Consider the following 14,186-nt stretch of genomic DNA (forward strand, 5'->3'; position numbering starts at 1 on the left):
CCTAGGTATCACCAGAGGGTGCTGTATATTGACATTGATATTCACCATGGTGATGGCGTGGAAGAGGCCTTCTATACCACAGACCGCGTTATGACTGTGTCCTTCCATAAATACGGAGAGTACTTCCCAGGAACTGGGGACCTACGGGTAAGAACTCCCTTCAGTGGCCAACCAGCTGCCCCTCTGCTGTCAGGTCTAACTTCCTATCTTACGTCACCAAAAACCACTTCCTGCCTCTTCTGCTATTCAGAACACCATAACCCAGCCTGCGACACCTGCCACAGTCTCCTTGGCTCCTTTATTCCCTTCCTCATTCCGGAGATGGAGAATGAGGGTCAGGAGGGATGGGAGTCTTGACTTACTGCACTTGTCTCCTGGCCAAGCTGGTTGCATTACACTATTCACATGTCTCGAGTTTTAGGTTAGAAATGTCAGAATCTCTAGGAGTTAGACCTTTATGGACCATCTCAAGGGTTCTTTTTTTTATATAGATTTATTTATTCATGTATACAAGAGCTGGGGCACAGGCCAGAGATGTGGGGGGTGAGAGGACCCACCACAGACAGTGGGGAGCAGAACAGGCAGACCGACTGAAACACGCTGCCAAGGGGAGCAGCGGGCGAGACAGGAGAGGTCTCCTTCACCATGTGGGTTGCTCCCTGGCCAGCCGGGGATCGAACTCATGCCAGGGATTGTGCTGCAGAGGCTGCAATTGCTTCATAGTGCGGTGTTTAACCCCTTGCGCCACCAGGGAGGCCCCATCTCAAGGGTTCTTAACACTTTTAGGTCACCTTTCTCTTTAACTTTTCTAATTGAAAAGTAGAGTCTGGCCTCTCCCTCCAGAAAAGTACATGAAACTTTGCATCTGATATCGAGTAGTTAATGGATATCTCTATGCATTTCTGGATAACAATCCTTAAAGTGATTGAACCGTTCTCTCTGCTTCTGTGAGCATGAATACAGCGAAACTAGCCACTTTATCTTGCCTCTAGCCATTGGGTGAAAAAGTGGTACTAATTCAGACCACAGCAAGTATGGAATAACTATGCATTTGCAAATTTTTTTTTTAAATGTTATTTCTTTTTTTTTTATAGAGGCATGTTTTTACTTATTTGTTTGTTTTGTTTATACATGCACTGGGTACAGTCAGAAGCGCGGGAGGGTGAGAGAATTCACCAGAGCCAGAGCGGGGAGCAGAACAGGCAGAAGGACTGAAGTACACTGCTGAGGGGAGCAGCGGGCGGCAGGAGAGGTCTGCGCGCCATGCAGGACCCTCCTCTGGTGGCCGGGGAGCAGCCGGGGATCGAACCGGTGGCGCAGAGGCCGCGGGCAGCTTCGCAACGCAGCGCTCAACCACTCCGCCACCAGGGAGGCCCTGCATTTGCAAATTTGAAGAGCTTTTCTTCCCTTTTTGCTTCCCATTCACACCTCTCTAGAGAGGAGAATGGGGAGTAGAAAAATGAGCAGTAAAAGCTCTGTGGAAAGAAAAGTTGTTGGGGATGGGTGTTACATGACCTAGCCACCAGTCTGCTTTAACCTACCCAAAGGTAGAGCTCTTGTGCTGTGGGGTGTACTGTTCAATTTCTGGTCCCATAAAAAATTTTCAGAGAACAGGCTCTGGAGAGGCCAGTGAAGGGAATAGTACAAACCAAGGTACTGCTGTTATGTCCCTGTCTCAGCTCATGGGCCCAGCTTGTCTCTTAGAACCACTCCCTCCTTCCTTAGTTTTCCAGTGCCCATATTTAAACTTCCTTCTAACTTCATCTTTCATTTTCACTTTAACGTTCCTCTTGATTAGGATATTGGGGCTGGCAAAGGCAAGTATTATGCTGTTAACTACCCGCTCCGAGATGGGATTGATGATGAGTCATATGAGGCCATTTTCAAGCCGGTGAGTGTCTTATCTACCACATGGGCTACAAATGGAATTAATCTAAGGGAGGGTGAGTTAAATAACAAAGTACCACCTGGGAATCTCTCCCTGCTGAAAGGCTGGTGGAGATGTTTCAGCTTTGGATTGTTTGTTGTGTAGCCAGTTAGAGAAACAAAATTCATCCAGATATTTGTTGATGCCTTGTGTGGGATACAGGAATATCTAAGACATGACCTATGACCTTTTAGACTTCAGAGACTGTGATGGGCATATACCCATAGTGTATGAATGAACAGAGGGGTGAGAGACACTGTGCCTTATGTAGGGGGGTGAGGGGAGTAAGTCAAAAATAATGCCACAGAGATGGTTACATTTGAGCTGGACTTTGAAAAATGAGTTATCCATGTGTAGGACCTGGAGGGAAAGGGTGGCATTCAGGGAACAGTACCAGCAGAGATGCCAATGGGTAGCTGTGTGTAGGCCAATGTGACATGCAGGAGGGATGTTGAAGGATGTGGTAGGGAAAGTATTTTGGGGTCAGTATTTCAAAGGGAGGTTTGAATGCCATGCTGAATCGTTAAATCTTCAACTGTAAGCAGCAAGGAGTCATTGATAGAAGAGTTTAAGCCTGATATGGCCAGGTCATTCTGCAGATGCCAAGTGTCTGCTATGTGCCTGTACAGATGCTGACAGGACAAGATACCCAAAAATGAAGTGCTTTCTCTCAACACAAGGATCAAATCTCTAATCTACCAAATGAGTAGAATGGAGAGATGCAGGTTTCATAAAGGAAGTGGCACTGGAGTTTGGGTGAAGGGAGGGAGATTTAGGGAGTTAAGGAAGGCCATTCTAGGTTGAACGTTATTAGAGCTTGAAGACTCTTGGACATCCTTTCCAATTAGCAAGTGAAGTGCAAAGTGGAGAAATGGTGTATCTACTGTGAGGACATGTTAGTAGGTATATATGAATAAATTGAATTTTTCCAATTTATTTTTTTAAGGTTTATTTTTTATTTATGCATACAAGAACTGGGTGTAGGCCAGAGGTAGGTGAGAGGGTGAGAAGATTCACCAGAGACAGAGTGGGGAGCAGAACAGGTGGATCTACTGAGAGACAGGAGAGGCGTCTTCTGAGAGACATGTGGGTCAGCTCCCTGGCTGGGGATTGAACTCATGCTGTAGTGGCTGGAGGTAGCTGAGATTTTAACCCCTGCGCTAGCAGGGGGGCCCTGAATGTTTAATTTTTATGGAAAAAGAACTAAAGTGGGAAAATGAGAACCCCAGACTGATCCTCCCTTTTCTCCACCACCCAGCATGAGGGAGATGGAAAAGTAGGACTGGGCGATAAAATGAAAGTATCTCACTGTCCTTTCCAGCCCTGAACCATGAATAGCTTTTCTTGAGGCTAGTGGTGACCAGGATATGTCCTTCTAGGTCATGTCCAAAGTAATGGAGATGTTCCAGCCTAGTGCGGTCGTCTTACAGTGTGGCTCTGACTCCCTCTCTGGGGATCGGTTAGGTTGCTTCAATCTGACCATTAAAGGTGAGACCAGGTAGCAAAGGGATGGGTGGGAAGAGTCCTGCTGGGTGCTCCTGTAACTTAGCACCCTTTCTTCCACCAAAGGGCATGCCAAGTGTGTGGAATTTGTGAAGAGCTTCAACTTGCCTATGCTAATGCTGGGAGGAGGTGGCTACACCATCCGTAATGTTGCCCGGTGCTGGACATACGAAACAGCCGTGGCCCTGGACACAGAGATCCCTAATGGTAACAGTCCAGGACCAGGTTGGGCTGCACAGAACTCACAACCCCTTTCCCATGACAGACGGTGGCCATCAGTTTTCTTGAGCTCTTTTTGACTCTGTCCCTTCTTCCTGCTGCTCTGAACAAAATTATCAGTGGTTATTTATAGCTTTGGAAGTTTTCATTCAAAAGGGTAACTGGGAGAGTGAGTGAAGGAAGTGTCCCAACCAATGAACACTGTCTAAATTTTTCTAAACCAGGGACTTGGGCCTCCTCACAGTGAGAAACACACACACACACACACACACACACACACACACACTCTGCAGACTAGTGTGAACATTGCAGAATAGCTTTAAAAAGATTGAAATCCTATAGGCACCCTAGTCTCACCCTATCTGGGAGTTTTTCTTCTGTTTGATGAAAGAACAGGTGCAGATAAACCTATAGTGTTTTTCTCTGGGACCCATGATGGCCTGGTCTCTTGACTCTTTTGTCCCCTGCCCCAATTAGAGCTTCCATACAACGACTACTTTGAATACTTTGGACCAGATTTCAAACTTCACATCAGTCCTTCCAATATGACTAACCAGAACACTAATGAGTACCTGGAGAAGATCAAGTGAGTACCACCCTTGGCACCCCTTGGTTGAGCTCTTCAGACCCTGGTGCATCCCTAACTAGAGCCCAGTCACTCTCTCTACCATTGACCATAGGCAGCGACTGTTTGAGAACCTGAGAATGCTGCCCCATGCTCCTGGGGTCCAAATGCAGGCGATTCCTGAGGACGCCATCCCAGAGGAGAGCGGAGATGAGGATGAAGAAGACCCTGACAAGCGCATCTCAAGTAAGACTCCGGATCGGGCTTGTACTACCCACTCTGACTTCCCCCAAATGTTCCTGGTTCCACCTTCCCAAACTACCCACCCATTGAGAAACCCAAGTTCTCGTGCCTGTAGAACAATTTAGAGTCTGAGCTCCAACCCCCACTGCCTCAGTGTCTCTTGGAGAACATGCAGGGAAGCACTGCGCACAGAACCTGAGAGGAAGAACCTTCTCTCACCCGTATTTCCATTGCTTCCCAGTCTGTTCCTCTGACAAACGAATTGCCTGTGAGGAAGAGTTCTCAGATTCTGATGAGGAGGGAGAGGGTGGCCGCAAGAACTCTTCCAACTTCAAAAAAGCCAAGAGAGTCAAAACAGAAGATGAGAAAGAAAAAGACCCAGAAGAGAAGAAAGGTGGGTTTGGGTTGTGCCAGGACATGGGTCACAAGCCTTGGGCCCTGGAGGAGCATGAGTCTATGCAGGGTGCAGGGAGGAGGTTGCTGATTCAGGCCCTGCCAGCTCCGAGGAACTTTCAGTGCCTCCCAAAAGTAGCTCCATTCGTCATCTCCACTGAGGCCTGCCTGGTACCAGAGCCCAGGACATGCCTGGGCTCCCCGTGGTCAGGAGCCTTGGCTCTCCCATACCACCCAAGCACTTTTCCCAACACTTCACCCCAGTTTCCCAGGGTGCTGCCTCCGCCCACCTGCCTCAGGCTCTAGCAGGCTGGAAAACCGGTCTAACCTGTTTGTTTTCAGCAGGGCTCACTGGGAGGACATGGGATGGGCTTTCTCTCTTTTGTACGTCCACTGGGCTCTAGTGTAAGGGAAGGGGTTTTCAGGGTAAGTGGAGATCCCATGGGTCTTCCACACGGCTGCCCTCTTGATTCCTGAGTTCCTGCATTCTTATCTTCTAGAAGTCACAGAAGAGGAGAAGACTGAGGAGAAGCAAGAAGCCAAAGGGTGAGGAAGCAGTCTGTCAGCTATCTCTCTGGCATTGAACTACCAGCCCCTTTGTCCCACCAGGCTGAGAGGGAAGGCACAGGGACAGCTGGTCCTGTTTACAAAGGCTTCTTTCAGGCATCAGTCTGTCTCCCCAGTTCTAGGCAGAGCTAGGAAGCCCCAACCTTCAGCAGTCACCTGGGCGTGGGTCCTGTGGAAGTCATTGTACCCACACTCTTGCTTCAGGGCTGCTAGGGCCGGTTATCTTATGCCAGTCTCTGCTCTCTCCACAGGGTCAAGGAGGAGGTCAAGTTGGCCTGAGCAGACCTCTCCAGTTCTGGCATCTTGCCAGCTCCCCCACCCCCCCACCTTTCTCCCCAAGCCCCTCAGATTCCTCAGATTTTATATTTTCTATCTCTCTGCATATTTATGTAAAAATATATTAAATATAAATATTCCCAGGGACTAGAACCAGAACCCTGAACCCAGGCACACATGCTGGGTCTCCTAGCAGCTGCCTTGCTTCCCCAATTCTTAATCTTAAACCTTAAAGGGTGCATCTGGGTGAAAGGGATACTCTTAAAGCAGCCATAGCACAAAATCCTGAAAGCCTAAGTGCCTGCTTTTAGAATCTATGAAGAGGCACCCTAACTGAACATTCTAGAAGGGATGGCTGGATCTTCAGGGGCCCCCTGTTCTTTGTAGGCTCCTTAAGGCAACAGCAGCCACTATTAGGTTAGTTTTATTCTGATACCTTTCTACTTGCCCCAAGTGAGCCAAGAAACTCAAGCTACCTGCCCTCTGTCCTCCCTCAGTTCTGCTCATCAGTTTCTTTTTTGAGATTTTTTGCATTTTTATGAGAACCTTTGTAATAAAATGGTACATTTCTATGCCCTCCTGAGCTTGTCTCCTGGCAGTATTCTCTGGGTTGACTTCAGCTTCACTTCCTTGACCTTCTGGGGTCTCTCAGGATCTGGGCAATCCCCTCAACAGCAAAAGAAGCCCACACACTTACCTGTCTTAGCCTCAGGTTTGAGGTTAACCAGTCTTCTCACCCTGCCCCCCACACCACTCATTAAAAAGCAGCACTAAAGGGACAACATTTATTCCTTTTCCAAATGTTACAGTAAAACCAGGTGGAAGAGAATGGTTTTAGCAGTTAGAAAAAAAAAAGTACAAATCTGGAGTTTGGCCATTAAAAGTTATTTACAACAATGGGAGGGGGGAAAAAGACAAGTTGTTTCACATTACAGACCTCCCCCCCACCCCAAAGCCTAATACTTGCTTACCAAGTCAAAAAAGAGACAACAGTTGATTCACAAGCTGGAGGTTTGAACTTGAGTAAGACATTTATAAAAACCTAGACAAGGGCAGTGTCCTCCCCAGCCCAGGTGCCACTAGGCACAGCACAAGAGACTAAAAACTCAACAGGGAAAGCTGGACGCTCAGGGTTTGGGAGTGTAGGCACCCCACATCTGGCTCAGGGATTTGGGGAGTAAACAAAACCTACTTGGAAAAGAACTGGAGAAGAAAACCAGCAATTCGCCTTCTGCAAGGGATGGGAACAGGGAAGGCAGTAGGGCCAGGGCAAGGAGCATTTCACATCACTAACCTAACTTGGGAAACTGCAAGGGACCACCTTCAACTGGCCTTAGGAGGAAGACCAGATGGATGATGGGAGAATCCACAAGAGGGAGAAGAGGAGAAGGGAATGTGGCTGGGAGGGGGCAACAGCCCCTTCCTTTCTGGGCACAGGAAGGCAGCCAGGGCACCAGGTCCAGGCAGTGACCTCACAAGGACAGCACAGTTTTTGCAGCTTTAGAGATCACCCACCTGCCCCCACCTAGCTACTCATTCTGCTCGCTGGCCGGTGTAGGGCCACTCTCAGGCCCCGAGGACGGCTCTGCGGCCTGAGGCCCTGCCTCCTCTTCTGTATCTCCTCCCTTGGAGGCAGCACTAGCCTCGGACCCCTTGGCCTGGGGCTCCTGGCTCTCAGGGGTAGCAACAGCCTTCCCTTCCTGGGCAATGCCTTCCTCGCTGCTGGCACCGATCTCCCCCTGCTCCTGCTCTTCCTCCGTGGGTGAGGAGGCAGAGGAATCGCCCCCACCCTCCTTCCGATTTCTCTTGAAGGACAGGCCACTCAATTTGAAAGGCTTCTTGAAAGAGAATTTCTTCTTCTTCTTAGGGGTCTCCTTGGGGGCGGCGTCCCCCTTGGCCTCAGCACCCTGGCTAGGCGGTGCTGGCTCGATGGCATCGCCAGTGGCCCCGGCTGCCTCCTCTGTTCCATTCACGGGGGCCGACTCCCCTTCACCCTTGGGGGATAAGTCTCCATTGCTTTTCACGTGGCCATTCTCCTGCAGGGCAGAGGAGACAGCAGTGAGGGCTGGTCTCTGTACCCCTCCCCCAGCCCGCTTCTGACCGCTTCCAGGCAAGGGGGTTCGGACTCTTTCTACCGGTTGCAGCCTCACCCCCACACCCGGGATCCCGTCAAACGTCTCCCTCCTGCCCCACCGGGCGCGCTGGGACCGAGCACACAGAGGCCGCAGCCGGCAGGAGGCGCTGGGGTCCCGTGGCCCCCCACCCACCTCCCCCGGGGCGCGCTCTCTAATCCGCGCTGAACCGCCCGGGGCCGCGGATCCCCGGCAGGCGGGCGAGCCCTGCCAGCCGATATTGGGCGGGAAGCCGCCCCGAGGCGCTGTTCTCTGCACCTGGACGGCCTATTTCCCCAGCCGCCCGCTTTGTGTGAACGGCCCCCCACCCGCCCCAGCCTTCCCGCATCTCCACGTCCCACTGAAAAAAGACCGTGGGCCACCGAGGTCGGGTCTGCGGGTGGAGCGCCCTCCCCTCCGGGCACCCGCCCCGCGGCCCCCGAGCGCCCCCTTGACGCGGCCCAGCAGCGCCTTTGTTCCCCGCGCGGCACTCGGGGCGGTCGGGGGGCAGCGCCGGGGGCCGGGGCCGCGAACAAAGAAGGCGGCGGGGCCCGGCCGGCGCCCCCTCCCCGCCCCTCCCCTCGCTTCGCCCGCGGGGGCTGCGGCGCCGAGAACAAAGGGACCGGGCGGGGGAGGGGGCGCCGCGTGTCCCGGGCCGGACAAAGCGCGCGGCCCCGGCCCAGGGCCCTAGAGGGGCGAGGCGCGAGAGGAGGGGCCGGGCCGGGCCGGGCCGAGCGCACCCACCTGTCCGTTGGCCTTAGTGGGGGAAGCGCCTGCTGCGTCCTCCGCGGTCACGTCGCCCCGGGGAGCCTTGGAGCTCTGGCTGCCCATGGTGGGGTCTGCGGGAGGGCCCCGGAGCCGCCCCGGGCTCGCGCCGCAGGGGAGAGTTCGGCCGGGTCGGCCTGGCTGGCGGAGGGGTGGGGCTCGCGCCTGGGGGGGAGGGGTGTCGGGGGGAACCGAGCTGCACCCCCACTCCGCGCCCGACCCGCTAGCTGCGCCCGCCGCCGCTCAGCTCCGCGCCAGAATGCCGCCCGCCGCCCGCCGCCGCCCCTATATATGCGCCCGGGGTGGGCGGGGCCGGACATTTAAATGAGCGCCCAATCGAGGGGCGGGGGCGGGGTCAGACGGTGCGCCCCTCCGGCTCGGCGGCGACGCTGGAGGCCTGGTCCCCCAACCCACCGACTACCCGGGTCAGAGGGGGCTGGTGTGGGAAGGAGGGGGTGGGTCCTTCAGCGAGCTGGGCGGGGGGGTGGCGGGGGGGGTTCGCAGGGAAAAGAGGAGAAAGCAGCCCTTCCCTTCTCTCTCCGCCCGCCGCCCGGAGTCGGCGCCCCGAGCCTGGAGTGGCCCCCATCGCATTCGTCCTGCGCGAGGAGTCCCCGTGAACTCTTGGAAGGGCTCACAGGATCACACTCGTCAGACGGAGGATCCTGAGAACGTGGTCGTAGAAGTCACAGGACCCGGTGGGGAGGCTGGGGTGCGCCCCCCAGGGCCTGGAGACCCGTCGGAGTCCCACCCACAGCCCTGCCCGGCCGCCCGCGCCCGCCGAGGGTCTGGCCTGTCACACTCCTGGCCAGACTGGTGTGCTTCGTCCCTCAGCCTCCGCGGCCCGTCGGTGGAGCCCCCAGGGAAAAACTCACCCTCTGCCTGGACCCATTATAATGTCGCATCTGGGGTGGCCCTGTGACCTTGAGGGATGTCTCCATCCCCACTTGCATGCTGAGGAGTCTGAGACTCGGAGACAATCTGTTAGGCGCTCCCCGCCCCCATCTACTCTTGTGTCTGGGTTCCCTAAGCGGGCAGAGGAACCCCAAGAGGGGATTCAACAAACCTCAAAACACCCCAGTTCCTGAAGAGTAGGAGTGGGAACATCAGCAAGGCTGCCTGCGCCCCTGGGTGGCCCCTGAGGACGTTGCTCTGCCTGGGGGGGTGGGCAGCGAGGAATGGGAGCCGCGGGTTGGTGACTCCAGCTCTGGTCCCCTGCCACTTCCTGTTCCCCTTGCCTGGAGAGGCGGGTGGGAACTCCAGAGCCCTGGCTGGCCTGGTGTGTGTCTGCCGGCTGCCCTCAGTCCCCAGGAGGAAGGGGCTGAGGGCTGGCGGAAGCAAAGTATGGCAAAAGCAAGGCTGTGTCCTAGACGCCCCGCAAGTCCCTCTCCCTCCCCTCCCCCTTCCCCTTCCCTCCTCTCCCGCTGGGAAGGCCTCCCGGGAGGCCAGAGTCTGTGAGGTGTGGTGACAACGCAGAGCCTGAGAAATCAGGAACTCCCCATAGATCTGACCACAGAGGGGTGAAAAGGGCTGAGGTGGTTTCTACATTCAGCATCTACTGCTGTCTCCTCCGTCCCCACTCCCACCCCAAGTACAGAAAACTCTCAGCTTCATTATCAACCCCCCTTTCGTGGTCTGTGACACTGAGGTTCAGAAAGGGAAAGCGTCCGGCCCCAGGGCTCACAGCAGATCCCAGGAACTGAGGTCTGAAAGACATCAGACAGAACTGCTAAAATGGGCTGGGGGTGGTGAGAAACCCCTAGAAGACTTCTCCCTTGAGGTTTGGGGCTGCCTGTTCAGAGTAAGAGGCAAGAGGAGACAGGGAGGGCTCCGAGGGGCACCACGCCCCACTGCAGCTCACTGACCCAACAGTGACTTCTCGGCCCTCTGCCATCATGGCATGGACATGGTGACCTGCATCTCTGTCTTGGCCACAATAGCGAACCCACAGTGCTGCCAGGTGCTGCCTGGCACTGGCCGGGGCTCAGATGAATATGTGTGTGAGTCCTGGAGGGGTGGGGTCAGAGGCTGAAAGTTGATGCCAAAGCTCCTGATTTCCAGGAGCTGCCCTGTGGGAAAGAGAGGCAAATCGCCCCAGAGGAGCCCAGGAGGAGGGTGGATCCTCAAGATGAAAGGACCCTGAGTCCCCAGAGCCCCAGAGGGAGTCTACAGGTCCACGGGGGAGCTGCTCTACCCCCCACCAGACATCCCAGAGCCTGGGAGGGGACGTTTGGAAGCCCAATCCCTCAGCAAACCTAGGTCCCGAGCAGAAGAGCAGAATCTGGCTTCAGGAGGATGAGAAAGGCTTAGGATACTGTGGGGGGTGGGGGGACGTGTCAAGGGTGGAAGGGGGGGCACAGCAGCCCCCACAGCCTCTTCCATCCACACTGCTCTCTTTCCTTCCCAGCTGCTGCCAGTCCAGACAATACGCCCATTGTTCTGCGTCTCCAGGGGCCTGTGTGCAACTGTGTGTGTCTGTTTCTCTCTGTGTGTGACTGTGTATTGCTCTGAATCTGTCTGTGTGTGAGACTTTGTGATTCTGTGTGTGTGTGCATGTGTGACCAGGTGTGTACATTCCTGGTAGTGTGAGTCTCCATCTATGGCTGTGTGCATTTAGGGTGAAAGAGAGAGGCTTGGTGACTCCTGGTGACTCTGAGACTTTCTGGGTGTGTGTCTGTCTGAGATGGTGTGTTGCTGACTGTCTGTGATTGAGTGTGGCTGTGCGTGTGGCTGTGTGAGAGAATATGAGTGTGTGGAAAAAACAGTGGCTACTTTGTGTTTGTGTGAACATCCCACTGGGTGGCTATGCATGCTTCAGTGGGCTGCTGAGGATGTGGTGGCCAGAACTTTTGAGGTGTGAGCTTTTGCCAGGACAGTGTGGCAGGGAAAGGATGGGTTGAGTCTGGGATAGATGGGGGGAGGGAAACTGCAGACACACCCCCTCCTGGCATGGGCCTGGCCTGGGATGGTCCAAGCTCCCATGGACAGAAGGGAATGAATTTCCTTGTCAGGAGCCTGGGACCTCAGGGAAGATACAGCTGGGCTGAAGGTGGAGGAGGGGCACCCGAGGACATTGCTCCACAAAGGAGGTAGGGGGGTGGGTTTTGAGGGGCACCCTGGGTGGGGATCAGATTAGACCCCAGGTGCGGTGTGAGCAGGCAGTATCTGACCAGAGATGGAGGGAGGCTTCCTAGCTGAGGGATTAGCAAAGGCCTTGAGGAGGAAGAGATAGCATCAGAGAATGGCTAAGTCCCAATGCAGGCCTCTAGAATATGAATTGGTACAGCCCAGTTCCCAGCCCCAGGGTCCCCATTTTGGGGAGCATCAACTGTACCCAGAGACCTTCATTCTAGGTCGGCCTCTACCTGCCCCGCCAACCATGAGCCAGCCCTCTCGGTTTCGGGTCTCAGGGTGCTCTTCTGTCCAGTTGCAGCCTGGGCTCTGTGATTCACACTCCTGCTCACAGAAGGTGAGCAGTGAGTCAGGCTGGGCCCCTGCCCTCGGGGGTTTCCCATCCAGAGGAAGAGATAGGTGGTGCCTGAGGAGAAGAAACAGCCAGACCAGGGTCAGATGAGAGCACTGTGAGCTTCCTAGAGGAGGCCAGCCAGGGCCTGGAGGAAGAGCTAAGAGCAGGACAAAATGGGAAGAGCAAATGGCTTGTGCGAGGGTGGGATGAGGGAGAGATCTGGTGTGGAGCAAGGTTTAGGAGTCCTGATCAGTGACTGGCTGGGCACAGGGGTGGGGTGCTGAGAAGGGGGTGATGGTATTGTTGGTCGTATTTCTACTTGGGGTGACAGCTGGCAAAGTGGATCCATTGACTGAGACCAGGCATGTGTGGAAAGAACTTGGGAGGTGCCCAGGAAACATGCAGGGGACCATACAGGAGGCTGTGCTTTAGCACAAAAACATGCAATCAAGTTTCCAGGACCCAAAGTCTGCTTAGAGGGACAGCAGACAGCAGGTTTTAAGTCAGAACTGGCCTCAGAAACCTGGACCTCTGGTCGCTGCTAGTAAGAAGGCGCCTGGAGCCAGGCCGTTCATGAGGTCACCTGGGAAGTCCCGGGCAGTGGGGAGAGGGCACCAGAAAGGAGCCCGGGAGGGAGGCAGCAGAGAGGGGGAGGAAAATCCCCAGAGGAGAGAATTATGGGGATACTTGACCACAGGGGAGAGTTTCCAAATGGCAGGCATGGCCACTAGTAATAATCATAAATGCTGGCCTCCATGACATGCCTAGTGTATGCCAACCCTGGGCCAACTGCTTTCCCTACGTTATCTCATGTCCAGAGGTATGTGTCCCATCTCTGCTCCCGTTTACAGAGGAGGAGGGTGCAGTGGAGGGTCTGTGCCAATGGAAGAGAAGTCAGCACTAGCAGGAAGCGGGTTTTAGGTGCTCTGAGGAACATGGCAGGACCTGGTACAGCCGGAGGAGCCACAGAGGGTTCTGATACTTTGAGTCAGGAGAAGTTAGGGATGACAGGAAGTTAGGGATGACTCCTCAGAACCCTGGGTATGCTGGGGCCTGGCTTGGTTGCCAACCTGAGCCTGGATACTAGGATACCTTAGAGGCCTGGGCTGGAACCTACCATCCAGCTACCAAATCACAAGGACAGATTCTGAAAGTTCCCCTTCAGAATTTAAGGCGACCCAGAACTTTTACTTCCCCTTTCCCCTCCCTCTTCCCCTGGGCTCTGTTTGTGACTGTTCATGTGCATACGTGCGCGCACACGTGACTGTTCATGTGCATATGTGCGCGCACGCGTGTCTGTGTGTGGTGGGAGTAGCTGCATAAACCAGTTTACGGGTCCAGACACTATTGAATAGAGCATCTCTCTGGGACTCGATTGCCCCGAAAGCAAAGAGGTGTACAATCCAGCCCTCTGGCCTAGCTCCCCCAGGCTTCATCAGGTCACCAGAAATTCAACCCAGTTATTCTAGGCCACCCTCGGCCTCTCCCTCCCCCTTCCTCCTCATCTTCCCAACTTCCAGTTTCTTTTCAGATCCTGGGGGAGATGTGGCCAACCCAGTGGAATGTAGATCACTTACAACTTTCCAATCCAAATCCCCCACTCAGGGGAAGTCCCTTTAAAAGGGAAACTGAAACTTTCCCCTAGTCCAGTTCCCAATCTTACTCCTTCCTCTATACACTGCTCAGACCTCACCCCATCATCTCTCCCATTCAGCCTCACACCCCAAATGATCTGGACATGAACCACTGCTACCTTCCAGCTTTGCGACCCCGGACAGGTCCCTGCCCTGCACTCTGTCTCTCTCTGTCCACTCTGTAAAAGGACAATGGGAGTCACTCTGGTCCGAGCTGCGTGGCTGAGCCTGAGCCTGAGGATGGGAGAAGCACAAGATGGGTCCAAGGGTCTGGCTTGGGCAAATGGGTAGAAGGAGGTGCCAGGTGGCATGTAGGAAGCCTGGAGGAGGACAGGGGTGCACAGAGATGGGGAGGTCGGTTTTGGACAGGCTGAGTTGAGGTACGTTTAGGATGTCATTAGCATCGTATGACGTCTAAGGGTCTGGAGAGAAATCTGTGTTAGGGAAAAAAAAGAGATAGGCCCCTCTCTCTGTTCCTTTCTGCTCTCATTCTCCAGAACCCCAGCAGCCCTTGAGGATC

General features: G+C 54.5%; 2 protein-coding genes across 2 annotated transcripts in view; one reads left to right on the top strand and one right to left on the bottom strand.

The window, feature by feature from the left end:
- Nucleotides 1-6,308, top strand: part of HDAC1 (histone deacetylase 1) — a 29,912-nt gene extending 23,604 nt beyond the window's left edge. The window contains exons 6-14 of the mRNA XM_037501449.2: nucleotides 6-147; nucleotides 1,799-1,891; nucleotides 3,307-3,415; nucleotides 3,497-3,637; nucleotides 4,127-4,235; nucleotides 4,330-4,460; nucleotides 4,699-4,851; nucleotides 5,351-5,396; nucleotides 5,669-6,308. Coding sequence (XP_037357346.1) covers nucleotides 6-147; nucleotides 1,799-1,891; nucleotides 3,307-3,415; nucleotides 3,497-3,637; nucleotides 4,127-4,235; nucleotides 4,330-4,460; nucleotides 4,699-4,851; nucleotides 5,351-5,396; nucleotides 5,669-5,696 — 952 coding nt within the window. The 3' untranslated portion in view covers nucleotides 5,697-6,308. The remainder of the gene's footprint in view (nucleotides 1-5; nucleotides 148-1,798; nucleotides 1,892-3,306; nucleotides 3,416-3,496; nucleotides 3,638-4,126; nucleotides 4,236-4,329; nucleotides 4,461-4,698; nucleotides 4,852-5,350; nucleotides 5,397-5,668) is intronic.
- Nucleotides 6,309-6,464: 156 nt separating this feature from the next.
- On the bottom strand, nucleotides 6,465-8,833 carry MARCKSL1 (MARCKS like 1). The gene is made up of 2 exons (XM_037501450.1): nucleotides 8,549-8,833; nucleotides 6,465-7,729 (listed from the first exon to the last, which is right to left on the bottom strand). The coding sequence occupies exons 1-2, from the start codon at nucleotides 8,633-8,635 to the stop codon at nucleotides 7,223-7,225; spliced, it is 594 nt and encodes a 197-aa protein (XP_037357347.1). The 5' UTR covers nucleotides 8,636-8,833; the 3' UTR covers nucleotides 6,465-7,222.
- Between the last annotated feature and the right edge of the window lie 5,353 nt (nucleotides 8,834-14,186).

Source organism: Talpa occidentalis, unplaced genomic scaffold, assembly GCF_014898055.3.
Source record: "Talpa occidentalis isolate TD23 unplaced genomic scaffold, MPIMG_talOcc4v2.1 talOcc4.9, whole genome shotgun sequence".
Taxonomy (NCBI): domain Eukaryota; kingdom Metazoa; phylum Chordata; class Mammalia; order Eulipotyphla; family Talpidae; genus Talpa; species Talpa occidentalis.

What these genes read in the sequence shown, in the direction of transcription:
- MARCKSL1 (XM_037501450.1), bottom strand. Translation starts at nt 8,635, where the DNA reads ATGGGCAGCCAGAGCTCCAAGGCTCCCCGGGGCGACGTGACCGCGGAG. An exon ending in CCACTAAGGCCAACGGACAG is followed by an intron (nt 7,730 to 8,548) that starts GTGGGTGCGCTC and finishes TCTGCCCTGCAG; the next exon opens with GAGAATGGCCACGTGAAAAG.